Genomic DNA, 14,703 nt, shown 5'->3' on the forward strand with positions numbered 1-14,703 from the left:
GACTGTACCTATGATGCAACAGAGGCAGTGGAAAGGCTGGTGTTTTTATATCAACCCTGATAACCAGTGTTTTTCTAAACTATTTTTTATTAAATATTATTATATAACATTATTAACAATAATATATTATTATTAAATTGTTTTTAAACTATGGGCTGTTATACAGCAAATTTTTTTTTTTTCTTCTTCGCTAGTCCTTGAGGGTTCAAACTTCATTTCACTTACACCTTTCTGTATTTTCCTTTATAATATTTTCCAGGAAAGTCACATACATTATACAGTACCTTTTAAAGTTACCTACATGTTAATATGCGTAAGTTCCTTATTTTAGCTGTTGTCAGTCTGATTAGTTAACAGGGCTGAGGTGTGGCTAGCTTCATATATGACAGCAGACTTTGGGGAGGCGGGTGGAATCTGAATTTAAAGACTTTTAAAATACCCATTTTTATTTAAGTTTTATTAGGAAACTATTCTTCAGAAATCAAACTGTGGGGCAAACTTGCTTGGGTTAATTTGCTCTGCTTTCCTCAGAATGAACTTTCCTAGTTTCTAAATTGCCTCATGGGCTGCCTTCCCTCTGCTAGGGACATCATCTCCGTTTTTGCAGAAGGCAAGTAGAGAAGGCTGCATCTTTGTGTCTGGTTCTTCTGGTTGCCAGAACCGTGTCTACCTCACAAGAAGCTGCCCTTCCTTACACTGGTATGGCTACCATCAGTGTATCGGAGGCTATTGAAACAAAGGCCGCGTTGACATTACATTAAAACTGTATTTTCCAGGAGGACAGTTACAGAGTCATAGAATTATAGAATCATAGTTTGGGTTGGAAGGGACCCTTAAAGGTCGCCTGTAGCCCCCCTCCTCTCACTCTTCCCCCCCACCCCCGCACTGAGCACATATTCGACTATATCAGTGCTCATAAATAATAGACTGAATAAACAACGTTTCTTAATTGTAACATTTGTTTTGCTTCTGTATAAAAATTCTGCTACTTTTTCCTGAAAACATCCCTGTGGGATCAGCGTCTGCCCCAGATGAACTGAAGGAAGATGAGTAAAAACCAAGCCTCTCGGCTTCTGGGGTTCTGGTTTGCCGGCAAGAACATCAGAAAGCCTGATGTCACGAAGGACAGCTCTTCCAAGTTAGCACTATAAAGCAGCATTCTGCTTCGGCTGCAACAAAGAATTCACAACCCAGTAACTGAATTTCACTCCATGAAGAGCCCTGCTGTTGTCTCCAGAGGAGCAGAATTTGTCTCCGACTGGGGATTTATCCCAGCTCAGTCCTTAACGCGTGGTTTCTTTGCCTGCATCTGTTGGTAATTGAGCCTCTCATAGGAGAGCAAACGTCACAAAAACGGGTATTTGCTGTCATCTAGTGGTAACATTTATTTTAGCGACTATTAGCTCTGCAACATTGCGATTTTCGTTTTCTCCTAGGAAATTCTGTATCTGATCATGTTTTTACGCTCTTTTCTATGTAGTAAAGGAGAGGATTTAGGAATACTAAAAACCTATATTCTTTTTCTGTGGTTCAGTCTAAAATCATAGTCGGATTTTTTCCTGCTGTATGCTTTCCTCTTTCTTTTAAACTTAAGAGAATTCTGACACTAAGAAGAAATTGTGTGGGCTCCACAAAGACACACTTCCAAGTTTCTGTGCACCTCATTTTAACTATCATCTGTATTAGAACAATGTGCATTAAAAAGGAGAAAATTACATTGTCATATGTTTTCCAAGTATGCTTCCATCCCTTTCCATTTGACTGTGATCTTAGGAGGGCTGAAAGACGAGCTTGTAAGCTTTGAACCAAGATCACTCCAGAAGAATTACCTAAGTGTTAAGGCAGGCTTAGCTTCCACACTGGAGAAAAGCTAAAAATAAAGGTTCAGAAACATCAGGAAACCACCACTTTGGTGGGGTGTTTGCTGGCTAATAATAAGCCATGGGAGAGGCTGGAAGCGAAATAGCATCACTGACAAAAACTGATTCAAAGTAAAACCTGACAGGCAAAGGACCAATAACAGCCAGTCAAACCAGCACCCTCAGTAAAAGTGGTAGGCAGAAACAGCCCTCTGCTTCCGTGCAAGGGGAGCCATCTCTGATAAGGAACTTGTAATTCTAGAGTAAAGAAATAAAGTTGCACATTACTTCTCCACAAGCACTGTGGTCTAAAAGAGCCATTTTTCCAAGCCAGTGCCATGACAGAGTAATTTTTTAAAGCAAAGACCTCAACCAAGGCATAGAATAGAATAGTTAGGGTTGGAAACGACCTCAAGATCATCTAGTTCCAGCCCCCCTGCCATGGACAGGGACACCTCTCACTAAACCATCCCACACAAGGCTTCGACTGGAGGTATAAAAAGATCCATTAACTCAGTGTCTCTGAGTTGCCCTACTCAGGGGAAATGCCCCACTTAACGCCTGCAATTGATACTTCATTTTATTTTAGATGATTTTCTACGGCAACTGCCAAGTACAGCTACACTGGTTTTCCAGAGTGCCTCGAATCTTTGTTCCGCTTACACTTACACAGGATCTAGGGAGGAAATGCTGAAATTGCCCTGCATTTACCTCAGGCCAGAGAGGAAGGTCAGGCAACACCGCGAGCAGAAGGCACACCAAAGCTGAAAGGCAAGTGTGTCTAACTTACAAGTGCCCAGAGACATCCATCCAGGCTTATATCCCTAATTAAGCACCCTTTCCGGCTTGCAGGTCGTGCGAACAGGGAGCGAGGTTGTCAGAGATGAGCCAGAGGATACGGTAGGTCACAGAAGGGAAAAATAAACCAGACTTCTGCGGCCGGACGCTCGAAGGCCAGGCTTTAACACAGACCAGACGTGCAGCAGCAGGAGGCGCTGCTCGACCGCTTTCCGCACTGCGGGTGGCATCGGCCGCTGCCGGCGGTTCTGGCCGCAAATCAGGGCTCACGCACGGACGGCTGGAGGCATCCTGACATTACGCCTTCGACTCATTTTGTGTGATGTTTTCTGAACCTTAAAGTCAGTGGTTCTTTCCGGATTGCTTGTCTCAATTTGAAATACTGCTTTTCTGTCTATCGTCTGACCTCAGTGGTGGCCAAACAACCAGAGCCGCTTGAATATGGGTATGCTTTTCAGCAGACACAGTATATTTCTGTAAGATTTTTATGTCTTTTCCTCAGCTATAGTCGAAAGATAAAATGAGTTTCCTGGAACTCAAATTTTCAGCTAGAATTTGAAGTACGTGTGCTGAAAAATTACCTGACCCTTGAGATGAGGGGGGGACTCGAGCAAAATCGCAAGTGCTTTGCCCAGTAGTATTCCCCCAAATGGCAGGGCCAGAAACAGCAGGCAGAGAAGTGTGAAGTTAACGATGAGTTTTTCAATGGGAGCAAAAACTAACACAGGAAATCTTTAAGCAATTATGCAAAATGATCAAAACCATGATATTGACACTTAGAAAGGAATCACTGGAATTCTGTGTGGGACCCCTTCTAAAAACAGGGCTTTTTAATCCCAAGGTCTAAAAGGCCAGTGAACCTTTTCCATTGAAATGGTGGACTTCAATATATTGTGATTTCCCTAAAAACTCAGAGGGAAAACTGCTATTAAAATTCCCTCACCTTTGCTCTCCTCTCTCCTCTTCCCCCCCCCCCCCCCCCATTTGAAGGGGCTGTTTTTTCATGCCACTGCCTTCTTGTATTCTATTGTATTCCTGAATAGTTTTTGTCTTGGGTCCTTGTCAGAGACACTGTGACTCAAAGCAGGGGTGATGACATTTTGCTTTTTCCACCATGATATATTGTTGTAGAGGCCAGTATATATATAAGACAAGGAATCCCTGTACCACACAATCATTATGTTGAGCGTGGATCTTCATTCAGATGCGTTTATTACCAGAAGGGGCATCAGGGGAACATTTCCTGCTCTGTTTTTAAACTTTGTGTATGTTTTGACTTAATGTTAAAAAATCCCGGACTTTTTAAGTGAATGGTTGGTGGATCTGCACTATAAATTCAGCCTCTGCTTCATGTACCAATCTGTTGGTATGGCAGGAAGCCCATCATTCTCTGTTACTTTCACTACCTAGCATCTCTGGGTCTGGCAGATAGTTAGCCAGGGGACATTTGAGAGTGTATTACTTCTGTATTATCACTGCCAAGCTCCCAGGATCAAACCATCATGCTTCAGCTGAGATTTTCATTTTATTTAGTAATTCCACCACTGGAAAGCATGAACATACATAGAGAATGTTCTAGCCTGTAAGCAGTGGACTTTAGACCATGAGGTAATTTTTGTGCCAGGCTTCTGCAGTGAACTAGTGGGTGACCACACGGAAAAGGCCACTCGTTTGGCAGTATCTGTCAAAAGGCATATTTTGTCATGTTTATAGAACATGATGTCACTTGAGCATTACAGCCCAGAGGGCCTAGTTTTGTGTCACTCTCACTGGGTGCAGTAGTAGTACCTATTGCTAGCACCTCTCAAAATCAGACCTGAAATTTGCAGGTCTGTGGAAGTAGGACTGGTTTGTGTTTTATTCCTGCATATTACGTGCCAGCGTGTCAATCACATGGATAAAGCTTCCACTCTTAACCAGTGACATAACTGGTAAACAGCCATAAATGGAAATGTAAGGCTTCCACAGGGTATTTGGAGTAAGCTCCCACTAAATCAGGCCCTGATGACATGGTGCTTACTTGGCAGTACAAACAGCTTCTTGAACAGGATGTATCTATCTCCACCACACAGTCTAGCAAGTCTGTGCTGACTGCACACTTCATTTTACATATAGTAAGATAAATTAAATTACTTATTTGCAGTTACAAAAAAGTATGAAGCTCTTGACAGTGGGCAAAACTAAGGATGTGAAGCATCCTTCTATGTTCAGCACTTCCACGTGGAGTTTGTATAGGACTCAGAGGATCTGTCACTTCCTGAGCAGGAATTTAAGCAGCTAATTAAAAAATGTTATTATTTGATAATGTCAATATTTTAGATGGGTGGAAAATGCACACGGGATACATGTCAGACATCTTTGGGTTTTTGGGATTGCATCTCTCCTTCATTCATTCTGGGCATTAACTGTGTTGAAGCATATTTATGGGATAGTAGGAGGGACTTGTACTGCCGAGGGTCCTCTCCAACTGCCTTATCCTCCCACGAGAGAGAACTCTGTAGCTCTTTCCTGACCCTAGCCTTTCCCATTCATTCCCCTCGTAGCTCTTTTCCACCCCTGAATCATGTTACGTCCCCATCTGTACTTAATTAAATGACAGCAACAAACATTGCGTGTGCTGAGGTTTCATTGTTCTACCCTGAACTTTCTGGTATCAATTTATTTTTAATTCCCACTCAGAAAAAAAAAATAATACGAGAGATCACATCTGTATATAAATCCCAACGCGAACTCAAGTGAAAAATGCAGACTTCCTTACCAGAAGATGCCCCCTGCAGATGTCCTAACTCCTAATATTGGTTTCCAAAGAACTGTACAAATTTTACAGCTGATTTCAATGATTGAATCTAGCAGCTGGTTAACAAAGGTTACTGAACAATACTGACAAGAACTCAAATAATGTACTACTTTAGGCATTTTTATCAATGCAGCGTTTACTACACCCTGTGTTCCCCCTGTGCTAGTCTAGACAGGCTGCCTAATGAGAAGCTGTAATTCTTGCAGGAGCATATCCACTGTACTCTGGATTTCAGACATCCAGCAAAAGCTGCTGCATAGCAGTGCCCGTTTCAGTCTACATGGCCATTTAACAAACCTTGCATGCGGAGTAAGACTTTAAACAGCTGTTATTATTTCCCTTAATCTACAAGGAGTGCATAACAGGTGACATGTCTAAGAAAGCTGTGTGAATAAGAATGGTGCTCTTGGTAGTGAGGCAACATATTCAGAGGAGAAGCACTGCAATACCCCCTTACAGGACTGGAGAGAAGGCTGGCTTAGACTCCCAGGAATCGCATTTTGTTTGCTCTCCCGTGCTGGTGAGTCACATTCCAAGCTGCTGTTAAGGCGATAGGAGAATTAAAGTGTCAGCTGCTTCCTTCCCTTGCTCGTTCCAGTCCTGGCAGCAGAGGCTAAACCAGCAATGGAGCTGCTGAACTAAATGTGATGGGACTAGAGAGGGGACAAAGACGCTTGTGTCCATGTTCAGATTCTGCTTCCTCCCCACGCTGGCAAGAACCACCACATGAGGGACATGTTGTTCATACCATTGCTAACACCTCTTGGCCTAGCATTCAATGCACCTGCCTGAGTATTTGTAGGGAATTACTTGCCAAAAACAAGAACAATGGGACTGGTCTGCCAGTAATGGTGGAAAATGAAAAACTGCTATTAATTCTAAGCTATTCAAAGCACTAATCTGAGTAGATATATTGTTAGAGTTTTGAGACGGATAGTTATCTTGATTTCCACTGCTATGCACAGAACTGCATGAATAAACTTTTCACAACTGTGTCTGTGGGCATCTTGAGGAATGCTCTTTCTAAAAAGGTAGCTTTCTCTGCTAGGCTAAAGATTGGCAAACTTCCTTCCTCTCTTCCTCAGTCCCTTCCTTCCTTGTTTCTTCCTGATTTGCAGGTTGCAACAGGCAGTTTTGTCAGTCAGACCGAACTTACGCATCATGAGCTGCTGGCACAACAGTAAAGCAGTTGTCAAACATGAGAATTAGGTTTTCATGGAATTTTTCCTCTTTGGGCTTTGTAAATCAATTTGCATGTAAGTTTGTAGGAAAATATTTCTTAGAACAATTGCCCTGTTTCACAGTAATTGGAGACATACATATGTAGTGAAATATAATATTTTCTGGTGATTAATTTCCAGAACCTAACTGAATTGTGGTATCCACCAGGTCACAAATACTACTTCTCAATAAAGCTCTACTGCAAGGGAATTAATGTTTTTATAAGAGTATAAAATACACTTTCTCTCCCTTTTCTAAACATTATAGCAAGGCTTACAAAGAAAACCTTTCATTTGTGAACTGAAAGACAAGACAGCTCAAATCAGTCAAAATACTGAAAAAGGTTCAATTTCATTTTCTCTTTTCACTTTTTTTAACAACTCCCAAGTAATTTACATTTTGAAACAAAGTCATTGCAAGTCAAAGAAAACAAAATATTCACAAGTAGGAAATACCTCAAGCACTGAGTTTTAAAAACATTTTTGCTTTTATTAGCAAAACAATATATTAACTGAAATTAGCCATTTTATTCATGTGTTTTTGACAGGCCAACATTGTATTTTAGAGCTTGTCTGAAAAACTCTTTTTTTCAGCAGCTGAGGTAAACATTCCTCGTCTCATAATAACACTACTGGTATGCTGTTCTTCAACCGATAACTGCACTACAAGTAGTAATTGGAAGAGCAATTACAAGAGTAATTGGAAAATGCAGTTCAGTGTCAGAATGAGAGTTTGAACTGCAAAATATGGCACCATGGGGAATGGCTGAATTAATTCCGAGTACCCACATTTCTATCACAAACACATATTGGATGAAACAGATGTAAAAATGTGTTTCTGTCTAAAATTAGGGGTTTATACTAGCGCTGAATGGTGAACTTGGTAGTATGATAGTAAAGGAGCAATACTTGCTTAGGTAGTGGTGCTGGTATAGTTCTGCTGCAAAGTTTGCAAGACAATACAAAAGATTTTTCCTTAACAGAAAGTAAGTTTTGGGTCTACAGCAATTTCTTGCATATGAGCATTAAATCAGAGCTGGGATGAACTTCGATAATCTACCTTTTAGAAGATTCATTAGTAGTTCCTGCATCTTGCAGATGGGATACTTCTGGTCACCAGGTCAACTGAATTAGAGTAACTGTGGCTAGAGGGATTCTGTTGCTGTGGGACTAACATCTTCCCTTTGAGTCAACACAGACAACAACCCAGTGCCCAGCTCAGAGTATGAAAAAAATGACTGACAGGGACACAGAAAGGCACCAGTACAATGCTGGTAAAAAAAAATGCTGAGGAAACACAAAAAATTATAGCTCTTAATGTAATTAATATTGCTTCAGTCAACTGCATGAGACAAATTATGGTAAACACCTTAAGGCTCAGGAATTAAAAAGCTTTAAGAATCAAAGTAAGGGTTGAAAACGTTCCTGACCTAGATAGTGTATGTCAAACCCAGCTTGCAAAATTGGCAGTCAGACAGCTAATCGCTTTACTTGGAAATGGAACAACTTTAACATGTATCCTACCACTCCATTAAGCTGTTTTTTATTTCAACAGCCTTTCAAAATCTAACTCACAACACACTATAGTAATACTACAAATATATTTAGCTGTTGTTTTCCAAGAAGGCGTTCCAGGCTTTTAATATCATCCCATATTGATAGTTATTCCTTCGTCAGAGATACATAGCAGTAACCACTTGATGTACTACAGTGTTGGCCATTTGCAGGGACCTCTGCTTTCCAAAGAGACCTGCTGAAAGAAGAACTGTTTGTGGGACTTGCATTGCTATAAAAGAGAATTCGAAAACCTTCAGAAATTAGAAAACTGAAGCATTTATTTTAAAAAGTAAAAAATTGTCCTTTTCTTCAGCTTTTGCATTAGAATGTTCAGGCTCTCTACATTAACTTTTTCAGGCTTTGCACTGCTACTGTGAAGGCTGGTCGTTTTTGTTTTTTATATTGTTTTTTATTTGTAATAAAACGTGACATAGCATGGCTTTGGGAAAATGAGTTTTCCAATGTATTAGAGGAAAACAGGGGTCACATAAACTTTTGCTTGGATTTATGTCAAGCAGAGCCTAGAGTGAACTAGAAAATGTACAGTGCTCTTTACAACCCATTACATTCCTGGTAGGGTCAGTCAAGGTGATGCTCAAATGGACAGTGAAACTCTTTTTTTTGTGTTCTTCAGCACCGTTTGTGTAAAGGATACAGGTGAAGACAAACACTTCTGGAAAATTGCTGCTGCTTGTCCCTCTTAAATATGCGTTTTGGGAATGTCAGCGTTTGCAGAGTTTTTAAAACTGATTCAGACTTAGTATTTTCTTCCAAATGCTGAACACATTTTCCCTATCCAGTTCTCTATTCTGAATACCCTTACTTTGTTTCTTACTTTGGTCATTATGTTTTCCTTTATTTGGCACTTGGAACTTACCATCTGCTCTTCCTAATGCTTTTGACCTTTGTTGCTGTTTCCTTGTTGAGTACTTGCTGTGGTAGATAGCAGTTATCTGATTCCATTTCAGCTCTCACTAATGCAGACTATATGTTGTGGCTTCCTTACTGACAGTGCCCAAAACTAAGGCGTAACAACCTCATCTGCAGTTGCGCTTTGTTTACATTACAGATGTGAGAACTGGCATTTCCATACTGCAGAATTTTCCTTTTGCTGTTTAAAAAAAGCATTCTGAATCCGTACAGGAAGCCACAAATGTGGCTACAGACTAGGACATCTAACAAAAGAGAAAGCTGAGATTACTGATTCCCCGTATTTGCTCTGGCCCTCTTGTCAGAGTATATGGCAGCATACAGAGTATACAGAATTCCTGTATAGGCTTCAGTGGATTAGTCTATTTAGATTAAACTGTTGGGCCTTGCTTGCCACAGCATGTATAGCGTTCTACTGCGAAGGCAGCGGTCACTGCCAAAGGGATGTGTGAGTAGCTAACAGTCATGTTGCTCTATCTGCTACAAGCCACTAAAGAGTCTGTAGAGACAGGGCTCAAAACCATGACTGAGTTCCTCTGGTTACCATTCATCAGGTGACTTGCACTGGCTCTTAATGAACTCTTAGTCTATGAAACAAACAAAGCCATTTCACCCCATGTTTGCCTGGCCACCCGCTGTTACACAGCTGATGCGTCATCTTGTTGAGCCACGGCACTCCATCGTGCTGCTGAGCAGTTCATGAGCAGACTCCTTCACAGAGACTTGAAGAATGCCTTACAAAACTACTTCTGTCTGCTCAGGTGCAGGTCAACACCAGGGGTTTCTTAAGCACCATAATGATGTCTAGGTTACATGACTACTTTTTCCATCACTCCAGCCAGCGGAGTTGTCCTGGTAGAAAATACTGCTGTGTGGGCCCAGTGTGAAACAAGCATTTGGGTGGAAAATTTCAGCTGATGTTTGACAGCCATAAGCATCTGTAAACACAACCTTTATACTGGAAAATGTCAGGCATCCTCGCAATTGCCAGTGCCACCATCTCTGCATTTAATCTAAGCAGAGTGAATATGAACGTCAATGAACTTGGCCTCACCGCATCCATATTAAATACCTTACAGTTTTTTCAGAGGGAAAAACACCTTCACAGGGTTGCTCAGCCTGACCGCGCCTGACCCTTCCCGTAGTACTTGTAGTACTGATGTGAAAAAGCAAACCCACCCGTAAGTTTGCTCCCTACACAAAAAACTTGCTTTAGAGCGGTATAGTAAAAAATCATGAAGAAAGTTAAAAATCCCTAACCCTTGCATAAGGTTTAGTAGTGGAAGAGCTTGTTCACGCTTTTATTGCCTGCTGCGGGTTCTCACACGGGACGGTCCCAGCCCCGGCGCTGCCCAGCCTGGGGCCCGACCGACTGCGGCTGCGGCCGGCGCTGCCCCTGCCTTCACCCGGAGGCGGCAGCGCGGGGAGAGGCGGCGGGGTGCTCCGCGCTGCTCCCGAGCCCGGCGGGGGCCGGTGGGGTCGGCGCGGCGCTGACAGACCGTGATCCCGCCGAGCAAGTGTGCCGCGCCGGCTCGCCCTGCCCGCCCGCCGGCCGGGCTGCCTCCGGTTACAGCCCTGGCAGGGGACCGCGATTCCCGGCCTCGCTTTCCAGGGTTATTTTTGTCCGGGGCCGCCGCTGGCCGCGCGCTGCCGACACGCGGCCCTTCTCGCGGGCGGCGAGGCGCCGGCGGGGCCCCGCGGGGCGGTGCGGAGGCGGCGCGCACCCCGCACCCACCCCGCTCCCCCGCGGCGCCGGGGGCCCGCCGGCGGGCCCGCCTCCGGCAGCGAGCGCGGCCCCGCGCCGGGACGCTCCTGCCCGCAGCTTGCCTGAGGGCTGCCGCTGCCCAGCGGGGCCGCAGCGGGCGGGTGGCGCGCCGCCATGGAGCGGACCCCCATCCCCGTGCTCACCGTGCAGACGGCGCCCTACGAGGACCAGCGGCCGACGGGCGGCGGGGGGCTGCGGCGGCCCACAGCGCTCTTCGAGAGCCAGCGCAACTACCTGCCCAACTTCGTGCAGAGCCTCCTCTCCTCCGTCGACCTCCGCGACCGCCAGGGCTGCACCATGGTGGTGGGCAGCGACGGCAGGTACTTCAGCAAGACGGCCATCGAGATCGTCGTACAGATGGCCGCGGCCAACGGGGTAAGCCGGCCGCGCGCGCTCCCGCCGCCCCCTCGGGGCCGCCTGCCCTGCCCTGCTCGCGGTGGGGCAGCGCGGAGCCGTCCAGCGGGAGCGGGGCAGGAGGTTTTAATGTCGTAGCCCGGGCAGCGCGGAGCACGCAGATCGGGCCGATGCCACCGTCGGGGGTGTGCGCGCCCGCTGTGTCTGTGCGCATCGCCCCGGCGGGCTGCGGCACGCGCCGTGCCCGGCTGGTTTAGGCTGGGGCAGGAGCGGGAGTTGCAAACCCGGTTGGCTGTGCAGGAGCTGATGTAGCAGAATTAAAAATGCGGGAGGCGAAGGAATCAGATGTAAATACCTACTGCTCAGGGTCTTTAAAAAGTGCTCAGGGAAAACGGCGTTGTTGAAGCAACAGGAATTCAGCGTTTTGGCTGCATCTTAAGGACAAATTATGAAATGCAAGAAAACAACCGTGGCAAATACCTCTGCGATCAAACGGGCTATAGCTTTTCTTGTGCAGTATTGAAAATAGGAGCGAGCTCAGGAAGGAAAGGGACGTCTTTGGTAAATGCATGCACATTCAGGTGTCAGTGTGTATATATATACAGAAAGCTGGAAATGCCAGATGATGCAGACTTTAAGTCTCTCCTTCAAAGCAGAGTTGAAGCTGCTGTGTTTCGTGATGGCTAAATCGATTCTTCAGATCTGGTGATAGAAGTGATGCATACATACAAACACATATATACAGACATGTATATTTTGTTGGTTTTTTTTTTTTTTTAGTGAATTTACTTTTTCTTAATTGTTTTGAAAAGCTTAATTCTTTAAATGCAGGCCTGTTTTATAACCAGGAGCTCTTTGAAATGAATCTCTGTATGTGTCTAAATTTCCGCTACTTATTTATTGTCACCTACAAGCTGTGAGGATTAGCCAGTCTGGTATAAATAATGAGTATTTTAAATTTATTTCTAAAGCACGTTTTCACTGGTACAATCAAGCAGACACTGGGTGATACCCGAGATTTCAGAGAGGCTGGCGGTGTTACATACTGGGTAGCTTTTGCAAACTTGCTGCTCACATGGGGGTTTGGTATAGTCTGGGGCTTACGTGGCCTTGGGTGCGAGGAGGGCTGTTGGGGGGCACACTGGTGAAGGTGGGGACACTGGCCAGGGCAGCGTGGTGGTGGTGGTTTGTCCACAGTGGTGGGGAGCGAGCATGCAGGGGGGGAGTGCAAAGCAGGGGGACCCGACTGGTGTGAGGGGCATTGCGAGGGAGGTGGGGTGTGTCTGGAGAAGTGCTGCTCCCTACCCCCTTCCCTCGTGTAGCTCAGTCGAGCGGGTGGAATTGTACCTGTTGACCAGGTGGGATAAAGTGCAGCAACAGCTAAGTGAGGCCCTGCATCAAGAGCTGCGCTGCTGAGGCTGAGGTCCTTGCCTGCCCTTGCACACCGGTAGGAGCTGCGAAGTAGGTTACAGTCACAAGGTGACCACAAGGACTGAGGTGCTGTAGAGGACAAGAAGTTTAGGGTTTAGGAGACCAGGGACTTGTCAGCCAGGTTAGGTTGTATTCCAGACTCCTTTCTGATTAATTTTTCCTGTCACCTTGCCTCCTTATTGCTGCTTGTTCTGTTCCCTATTTTGCTCTGTTTCAGGTCTTAGCAGATCTGTAGTAGTGCTGTCATGGTGCTTCCCCTTTCTTAAGTTACTGCAAGTTTCTTGGAAACACAGTTTCTTTTTGGTATTTTCTGAAGCCGTGACCCAAGCTTTTCTGCGCGCAGTTCCCACAAATATCTGAATTCAAGCATAATACTCTTAAAAATGTCACAGTGCTCACAGTTTCAGCAGGCCAGCTGGTGGGGTGCTATTGACACTGCAAAGGCTTCCCACTTCCATATGATAGTGATCCATCCCCTCTTTACCATCCTTACCCTGCCCACTCTCACCCCTCTTTCAATCAAGCACACTGCAAATGCATAAGCCTCATGTTTACTTACTGAATACTGTTTGTATGTTTTATTCTTTGGCTGTTAAAATACATCTGCTGGGAAAATACCTAAACCTGTGTGAAGGCATTGTTTAGTGCTATGCTATGTAAGTGGAGGGAAAGGAGGGGAATACTCCTGAGGGCAAAGATCTCTCCGTTTGGATGAGGTTGATGTCATTAGAAGACATGTAGCCAGTATCACAAGGAAAGAAGTGAGCTGGTGTAGGCAGGATCTAGTGAAATGTGTGGAAGCTTTGAAGCTGCATTTAAAACCTATAGCCACCTCAGAGTGCCAGGATTTGGATAGCCACATAGTGCTGATAAAGTGAACTTGAATCTCCTTCCTGGAAAACACATACCAAGTGTTATGGTTAATTGTGCCTGCTGAGTACAAAAATAAAAGGGATTTTCTATTATCAACTGTAAATGTATTGCCCTTTAGAGTTGCTAGGTTCCCCTTGTTCTAATTTGGTGACTCACCCCACATTCCCCCTGTGTTAACAGCCTAGCACAGTTGGCATAGGCCCCGGTACAAGGAATGAGTTGAGGCCCCCTGCCCAGTCAGCTGATGGTGCTTGGGCTGCCTTCTTCTCATCTTCAGTCCTTCGGGCTTGTGCCCTGCAGTTTGGGGCTGCAGGTACACACCCCACAGCTATAGCCTGTATTGGCTTCCTCTGATGGCAACAGCTATGGGTTGGTCTGTGATGAGCAACCATAACCAGCACATGCTCCACCACATCTTTCTGTTCAGAGCTGGAGGTGGCTAACCAGGGTCACCCTCCAATGGGTCACACCGCTGGGGCTATAGCAAGCACATTTGGGCAAGTGATTGCCTGTCACGGGAGGATGCAGGAGCATGAGGAAAGCCAGACAGAGGTCCTGTACCATTCCTGGTTGCAACAAGCAGTTTGGCAAAGTGGGGTGTTAGGAGGGTATCTGAGGCTCTGTTTCCCTTTTCACCTGAGTCCTGTCATGAGTAGCGTGACCTTAATGTCTGGAAGAATTGGGTAAAAGGTTCCATGTTTATAACACAATTATGCTACAAATTAAATGCAAGTATTCCATTAGACCCATCAACTGGATGTGGTGTCTCATTCTTTGATACAAAGTTTAGGATAGGTTTAAATGAGAAGCTGTTGTGTTTGTGTCTCGGTGACGGATGGGAAGATGCTGATCATATTCTAAATATTGAAAGTCATAGCAACATACTAGAGAGATCACGGAGTATTGCTAGTAATGCTGTAAAAGCCTGAGATGGCAAAGAGTTTTCCAGTTGTCTTCTTTATAATAGCATGTTGGTTTTATTTCCATGTTCTTCCATGCAAATCTTGCCCTCCTTACCTGGACCTGTATGATAAATCTGTTTATTTCTGCACTGAGTGTGGCACTCAGTCATCTTTGGGTTACAACAGCAAAAGATGGGAAGGCACAGCCCTGTGCTGT

General features: G+C 44.8%; 1 protein-coding gene across 1 annotated transcript in view; it reads left to right on the forward strand.

The window, feature by feature from the left end:
• Positions 1-10,979: 10,979 nt before the first annotated feature.
• PGM5 (phosphoglucomutase 5) overlaps positions 10,980-14,703 on the forward strand; it is a 64,993-nt gene continuing 61,269 nt past the window's right edge. Inside the window, exon 1 of the mRNA XM_065663036.1 lies at positions 10,980-11,301. Within this exon, the coding sequence (XP_065519108.1) occupies positions 11,041-11,301 (261 nt within the window). The 5' untranslated portion in view covers positions 10,980-11,040. The remainder of the gene's footprint in view (positions 11,302-14,703) is intronic.

Source organism: Lathamus discolor, chromosome Z (genome assembly GCF_037157495.1).
Source record: "Lathamus discolor isolate bLatDis1 chromosome Z, bLatDis1.hap1, whole genome shotgun sequence".
In the NCBI taxonomy this organism is placed as follows: domain Eukaryota; kingdom Metazoa; phylum Chordata; class Aves; order Psittaciformes; family Psittacidae; genus Lathamus; species Lathamus discolor.